This window comes from Limulus polyphemus, unplaced genomic scaffold (assembly GCF_000517525.1).
Source record: "Limulus polyphemus unplaced genomic scaffold, Limulus_polyphemus-2.1.2 Scaffold461, whole genome shotgun sequence".
NCBI classification, from domain to species: Eukaryota; Metazoa; Arthropoda; class Merostomata; order Xiphosura; family Limulidae; genus Limulus; species Limulus polyphemus.
In genome coordinates, this window is record NW_013666071.1 from 127,473 (window position 1) to 136,032 (window position 8,560).

The 8,560-nt window shown below is 33.3% G+C and overlaps 1 protein-coding gene across 1 annotated transcript in view; it reads right to left on the reverse strand.

Annotated features, from left to right (window-relative positions):
• LOC106458425 (retinol dehydrogenase 11-like) overlaps positions 1-8,560 on the reverse strand; it is a 33,119-nt gene that overhangs the window by 20,695 nt on the left and 3,864 nt on the right. Inside the window, exon 3 of the mRNA XM_013917936.2 lies at positions 486-725. Coding sequence (XP_013773390.1) covers positions 486-725 — 240 coding nt within the window. The remainder of the gene's footprint in view (positions 1-485; positions 726-8,560) is intronic.

Consider the following 8,560-nt stretch of genomic DNA (forward strand, 5'->3'; position numbering starts at 1 on the left):
AAACCTTGTCGAAACGTTGTACATTTGCTGTTATATTAAACTTATATTAAAGTTTTTATTCATTGCCCATTCAAGCCGTCTCCAACCATTATTAGTCTCAAAGTGGGTTCCTCGTCATCGAAAGACAGATATATTTAAATTAATGTATTAAGGTAAACGTTTTCGGAAAGCCAACTATATTGTTACTAATGCTCTAGTTTTCTTCCCAATGAAAGCTTAATCTATATTCTAAGTACCGGCAACTTGTCAAGACGAAGTAAGCTATCAAACACGATGTTACTTAGATAAGTTTCTGAGACACAGCTTTTTTCGACGGTAGCTTCATTTTAAACTGTATATCTGAATATGCTTGCATCAATGACAGTTGTTTAAAAATTAATTGTTGCAGAAGTAATTTAGGTAATTATTAGAGAGAGAAAAAAATAGATGAAGAAATACAGTCCAGTTGGAGAGTCATCATTATTATGTCAAGACAAATTTCTTACCAAAGACAGCTGCATTGTTTATCAGTATATCAAGGCGATCATTGGTTCTTTTAAATTCTTCTGCAAATTTTCTTACTGACTTTTGAGAACTTAAATCCAGTTTCATTATTTTAACATTCTTATTCCCGGTTAATGAAACGATGTCGTCAGAAGCTAATTTGGCTTTCTCTTGGTTTCTACAGGCTAGGATTACACGAGCATGTCTCCTGGCGAGTTCCATTGCAGTCTCTTTTCCTATTCCTTAAATATAAATTATATATATTAATATATATCATAAACATTTGAACAACATCAAAAAATAATTGAAGTAAATTATGTTGAATGTATTATTCCCACCATAGAGAACCTATCTAAGGTCTTTGTTAAAAGTACAGCATAACTCATTCATAAATGTGTTCTTGTGTTAGTAACGTTTTGTAATCTTATGTATCTTAAACTGGTTGAATAGTTATAACCAAACCTACTATTTATTAGAAATAAATTCATGGAGTGAATTTAAAATGAATTATTATTATTCCAACAAAGAACGTAGTTAATTTCATCATTAAAAGTACGGTACATTAAGTCATAAATGTTTCCTTGTGTTGTGTATTTTTTTAATTTTCGTTACCTTAAACCGAAATCACTATTTGAAGAAATTCGAAATAAATGTTTAAAGGGAATTTAAAATAATATGTATTGTTTCTTAATTACTTTTGGTAAGCATTATATGTTAGGCAATCCATGTTTATTACACTGGAATATATTAAGTGAAATATCCTAATGTAATACTTGCTTTACTAAATAAAACCAACTGATTGATCAAGTGGAAAAAGAAGTTTTATAATAAATATTGAAAAGACTGTAATACCAAAAAACATCTTTAATTATGGACCTTACGGAATTGTTTCCAATACCATTATAAACGTTAAACAATTCCGAAACGTCTATAATTAAAGACGTTTTTTTTTTGGTATTACCGTGTTTTTAATGTTTATCTATGTATAAAGGCAGAAAAATCTGTGTCTATCTGTTTGTCCGTTATCTAACTACTTCTAGATCGCTGGGCCAATCTCAATTAAACTTTGTGAGATGATAGTTTGGAACAAGGAGCATGTTAATAGGGGTACACAACCCACCATCTCTACTATTGCCGTTACTGAGCCATTATTATATTTGACGTCAGATTACGTTAACTACATTCATAGATGGCGCCACGCAACTGTAACTTATAACTGTCATTGGCAAACTGTCGTGAATATTTTAGATGACAGACACTCAGATGGATATTATTACTTAATGCTATGTTAAAAATAAACGTAAAAATTAAGAAATTAAGACTGATGGTATTTTTTGAAAAATGTGGTTATTTCTTATATAATAAGTATTTCAGAAAGAATTAAAAGAGTTCTGAATCTTCTTGTAATAAAACCGCATATTCAAATCATTCAGAGCACTGAAAAACTCATCTCTGTCAAGCTCTGCAAATTGGCTAAAAAATAGCATCAGAAGTTATGTATTCAAGATGTAAAAGGGAACAGAAACGTATTTAACTCGACTCTTGCGGAAGCTTCTACTATTTCTGGTGCTATAAAATTGTTATTACAATCAAAATGCACATAATATCCTTAATCATCTCATACGTGTAACAACGAAGTAAGGTTAATCGTGACAATGGTTCTTATCCATTCCTTGTTTGTATTCTTGTTTATTTCTTCAAATAACTTGCCTCATCTTTCCGTAACCTTGTTGTTGTTGTGATGTAAGATGGTACTTACTTTTTACAACGTTTATAATTGTTTTCTTATTTTATCGTCTTATTTTTGATTTTCTAGATTGGAGTACATTTTATATGTTTTGTGATTTTTCCTTCAGGAACAAAGCCTTTGTCTCTCGAAAAGGTGGGGATTGTTTTTAAAATAAAAATTACCGTCCCTGTTTTCCATAAACCAAAGCGGCTTATAAATATCTTTGTTTTTTTATGTACTGCATTAAAATTTAAATATTTTATCAGTATATAACAGCTTAAATCATGGGAGCATAATTTCAAAATGGAAAAAATATATATAAAAACACGAATGTACGTATCCGTAGACTGTACCCATTGACATAATTAAGGGAGTTTACAGTCTTCTTTACAAAAACCAGTATTATTTACTTATGTTAAAACTTCAGTTTATATATTCGTCTTGTGGTGGAAACAGCTGACTACAAGAATGACAACTTAACTTTAACGTAACCCTTCATCAGGTGACAGCTATATAGTTTTCATTTAGGGTTTATGGTCATATTATCATGATAACTTCTCATATAACTTATTTCTTGTTTCATTCAAAACATGGTTACTTTACAGCAAATGAAATGAACTTAAAAATGAGGTATTTAAAATATGGTTTAACTTGAGAACAGTAATTCTTTGATAGATTTTACTGGATTTCATTTACATGATTTAAACATGTTTCTTATCACAGGTCTTCATAGGGACAAATATTTAGGTATTCCTTCGAAAAGGTATGCAGATGGAAAAAATAGATTCGCAGAACCGGTTTTTTGTTTTGACGTAAAATGATAACATGAGCTATGCACACTTTGCCTGCTACAAGGATTGAATTCAAAATTTTAGCGATGTAAGCCATCGAGCATACTGACGAATCACCGAGGACAGATTTTTACAAAAGCAGTTGTTTCTTAAAATGAAATATAAAAATACAGAGATGCAACATCAAAAATGTTTGTGTATATATATATATATATATCATAATGTCTATATAATCAAAATTATCTTTAGTGGTGAACTCGTTATTGAAGTGTATTAGATTAAGATCTTGATAATCTTTGTATATATATATTTTCTTACTATATTGACCCTTACTCAAAATTCAAAACTTATTCGATGACCGACCTTCAACACGTTTCGTTCTACAGTACACACTAAAACTTTCTTACAGAGATCTTTAAGAGTTCACTGTTTTCCACCTGATAATTAGTTAGTTGACTTTTAAAGGATATAATATAAAATTATTTATCGTCAACTCTCTAAGCAATATGAAAGTACAAAACACGGATAATAAAAGAATAAGAAACATTTTTGTCATCTTGTGTCAGCAGGCCTGAGGGTTAATCCAGTATGTTGTGTACTTGCTCCAAACAGCGGAAACAATAAATTTATTTCTAACTCTCTTACACTTCCTTAACCTTAAGAGATTTCCGTGTAAAAGTGTTAGATTTTGACAACTTTCAACGATTTACCAACGACTACTTTACCACCGTTTAATTTATTTAACTGAATTTGAATCTCGAAAGATTTGTATTGGATACTCGCGCAAAGCTACACGAAAGTTATGGAGATCTCCGCTAGTCCTCCTTAATTTTGAACGGATAAACTAGAAAGAAGCCATTTAGTGCTAACTTTTTGGCTACTCTAATCGAATAGTGGGATTTGACTGTCACTCTTACAATGACATAGCTCCATAGCTTTAGGATGCAGAACGCGATATTGAAGTTAGAGAGCGTGGTGCCTTAACTACGGGCTTTGGACACACAGTCGGATGGTTGCTAGTTCAAGGCTGACGAGCGTGATGTTGTTCTGTCCTTGATCAAGGTAGTTGTTTCAGTCTATCAAACTGTATGATGGGTACCAGCTGTTAGCTGCGAGGTTAACTGGTGATGGCCTGGTACCTCATCCAGGTAGAATGCGCCACGATCCTCATCCGCTTATGCAAATTAAGCTGGAGTTCAACACCGGATCCAATGTGCCATCTCGGCATGGAAAGATTTTTATTTTTTGATATAGTTTACAGTGACGTACAAAGGCGTTGGCTGGGTGGGCTCAAACCTGATTTCACTTTCCCTACTGCGAATTATTAAGTAGAAAAAAAAAGACTCCAGCTTTAAAATGAATTTAACACAGGGAATTGTGAATCTTTACAGTAAAATAATAACTGTGTAATGCTATTAAGTATTAATGTGCAAACATTCACTGTTTAGTTTTAGATTTTAAAAGTATTCATAAGATCAAGTTCTTCTTATGGTCTTATTATCCCCAGGTATGCCAGAGACAACCCATTGTCCCCATAGTCTCTCCTAATAATTCACCTCACTCTCCAAAACAGGTTTGCAGCTTGAAAAGCGCCCTCTATATGTCAACGAACCCCTGCCATTTTAATATTTTTTGCACGTTACTGATTATTTATTTGAAAGCAATGGTACATAGCGCTTACATGTTGTTTCTTGTTGGATTTTCAGTCAACAACAATAAAAAATTTCTGGAGTTTAAACTTACGTCATCTACGGACTTACAGCGCTAGAAACCGGGTTTCAATATCCGTTGTGGGAAGAGCACAGATAACCTTTTGTGTAGATTTGTGCTTAACTATAAACAAAACAAAACATCTGCGGGTATATTCTTTACATTCGTGTAAGACATATTTCCTAGCATAAAACACGAAATCGGAGAAATCAAAATGTCTTCGTTGTAATAAAAAAGCACTTGAATATGTAAAAATCTGAGGATAAACACTTCTCTAAATATATATACTCCGGTTCATCAGAAAAACTCCGAGACATAAAAAAAAACATTATGAGTTTTCAGATGGAAAGAGACACTATTAGTTAATTATTGAATGAGCATATAAGAAGTGCCTGGAAATTTACCAAACACACAAATTTAAAATGTGAACAATAGTTAATCCAGAATAGGACTTTCTTCATTAATATAACGTAGGAGTGATATTTTTTGAAGCGATATTATTGCACTCTGCACTGCACACATCAGATGTATTAAGTGAAACAACTGGTGAAAAAGTCATTTCCTCAACTAACCAATATTTTACCAATTCGATTTTATTCGCTAATATACCCCATTTACTAGTCTCTTAAACTATAGAATACCCATAGCAACCTCTCTCTTCAATGTAATGAGAGTGCGTGTGAATATCTTGTTATAAGTAAAGGAGTCTACACATTGAACATACAGACTATGGGTAACCTTTCTCTTCAAAGTAATTAGAAGGATTGTGTGAAGGTAAGGTCAAAAGAGCAAAAGTGATAAAAATACCACCAAGTGTGGTCGAGATTGCTTAAACGTTATGCGCATTTTGAAACGGAACTGGACAAAAATCAACCAAAGCATGCTCAGAGGTCAATGATGGACGTCAGCATCCAGTATCAAAAGAGAAATGTACAACACCAACTCAATAACGTGGAATACCATTACATAATAACTACACATAAGCAGTGCATTATTTTATGAAGTGTGCTTTTGTGTAACAGTGGTTTAGAAACTAGAAATAGTGTCAAAAGATAATCTGGTCAGATGAAGCAATATTTACTCTTCATATCAAGTGAACGAATGTGTATGTGGAATCTGCTAGAGGCGAACCTATTACAAGATGAACCACACTTTTTCTGGCATGGAATTGGTCCATTTATTACATTGAATAATAGTGAGTCACAAAAAGAAAAAAAAACACCAGGGACATATGATTGACACTGTTTCAACGTCTATCAAGAAGAAAATAGTTCTTGCTAACTGGTTTATCATGCATCAGAAAGTTTTCATTCGACTACTCTGGTCTGCTTATAATCGTCACTTTATCCATGGAAATATTATACATAAACATATATCAATGACGCTGTTCGAAAATGTGAATATCAATTGACTTTCCTTCTTTATTTAAATGCCCTGATATACTTTGGTTTGGTTTGAATTTCGCGCAAAGCTACACAAGGGCTATCTGCGCTAGCCGTCCCTAATTTAGCAGTGTAAGACTAGAGGGAAAGGAGCTAGTCATCACCACCCACCGACAACTCTTGGGCTACTCTTCTACCAACGAATAGTGGGATTGACCATCACATTATAACGCTCACACGGCTGAAAGGGGAAGCATGTTTGGTGTGACGGGGATTCGAACCTGCGACCCTCAAATTGTAAGTCGAGAACCCTAACCACCTGGCCATTCCGGGCAGTGCTCTGGTATTCCTGAAAGAATTAGAGACAATTCTTATTAAAGAATAGTCTAATATTTTTGCTGCAACGTCGCTTTTGTTTGTCACTTGCTAAACCAAAGCTTATAGTGACCTAATTGCAATTTAATTTTTGTGTAGGCGCAATATTTGTTCTCCTTGTATGTTAGTCAACACATTTTATTTACTAGTTTTAATGGATGGAGTGCCACCACCAGTTGTATCCAATTTTCGAAACATTATTTTACTGGATGGGAAAAACAACTGAGCCAAATGTTTGACCTTTGTTAACTCTTCTTTCCTGTTGGACGCGGACTGACCCTGTGGCAGTACTCTGGATTTAGGAGCTGGTGAACCGGGTTCGAATCTCTACAAAACCATAAAATATTCCCCGCTCTGATGTGGGTGCGTTATAATGATGACAGTAAATCTCTTATCGTAGATGGTGGGTAGTAGGGTGTTGCTGACTGGCTGCCTTCCTCTGGTCTTGTCATAAATATAACTACTTTTTTGTCATCTGAGGGAGTTTTGAAAAAATTGTACAGTTCAACTTCGTCAAGGAAAATTAACTGCGTTCATTAAAATGTTTTATCTCACAACTATGAATATGGTTCTTATTCTACCAAAACACATCGAAATGAATACGTGTGCATAAGTGTATCACCCTAAAACGTTATATTAAAAATACGTGTAAGTCACCTTTGTTCATCTTTCATTTATACTAAATTGTCTTTTCATACGACTTAAAAACAATAGTCAAAACAGCGAAATAAACAATACAATATGAAAACAAGTATAATTCGAATTAATATGATATGATTGAAAATTATGTAAAGAATCATATAATACTGAACCACTGAACAAAACACTGCAATGTGTAGAGTTGTAGAAACGTAGTTAATACATTAACATAAACTTTGTTTTCATGAAATCTATTACATGTAACAGTCACTTTCCTACAACACATATACACGTAATAATAAATACTTTACTAAATCCTGATTCAAACAGATACAAACATGTTACCTCTGAAGTAAGTGCTTTAAACGTATTACTGTGCTGATAATTTTTTTTAGTGGGTAAAAACCAATAGAACCATTGTATTAAAGCTGATTGTAGCCACAATAATATCAGGTAATAATAGTAAGCAAGTACTATATGATAACAAACACCGTGTAAAGCGTGTGAAATTTACGGACAACCAATAAGTGGCCGTTTCTGTTGATACTGATTGTCATTTTGTTTTCGTAGTTAGGAGATTTAAAAAAAATTAATAGGTAGGTGATGAAGAAAAACTATTTTCACTGTGAATGTAAGCTCTTTGAGGAATTAAAAAAATCTATCTATCTGGTGACACACTCAGTCCGTTGTTTGATCATTGTGTCGTCAATGTGCAAAACAGGTTGAAACAAAGTTTGACTCCTGTTACTAAATCATCGCGTTTGTAGATGTACAGACAGTGGAATAATTATTGGTGGTGATGCATTCTAAATGTCAGTATGTTCAGAGAACTTGATACAAAGTGAGTGTTGAAAAGTTAGTGATATGCTTCGCATTGATTGCTTATTAAACATAAGCTAAAATATTTCAAATATATATTTGCTAAACATTTTTTTAAAGCAATGTGTTTTACACAAATTTACTGCAAACAAAAAACTTATTTACTTTATATATTGGTTTCATCGGTAGAGGTTGTTTCTTTTTTAATCATAAAAATACCATAGGACTGGGTGTGTCCAAGTGACCAAACTGTGAATCCGAAAATTCATGGTTAGCGACCCGCACGTTTGCGTAACAAAAGTGAAGGTCAGCTCCAACATTTCGGTGAAAACGAGTAGCTTAAGAGTTGGCGGTGGGTGCTATTGATTAGCTGTATTTACTTTAATCTATCAGTTCAAAATTAGGGACAGCTATGCGTAGATGGACCTTGTGTAGTTTTAAAGCTTGGAGACGGCTTGAATGGGTAATGAAGAAAAACTTTAATATAAGTTTAACATAACAGCAAATGAACATCGTTTCGACAAGGTTTTGTCATTATCAGTTACAAGTACTTTACATTGACACAGATATATATATATATATACAGTATGGAACAAAGAGGTCATATGACCGGGTATTGTTGCACGATTTAG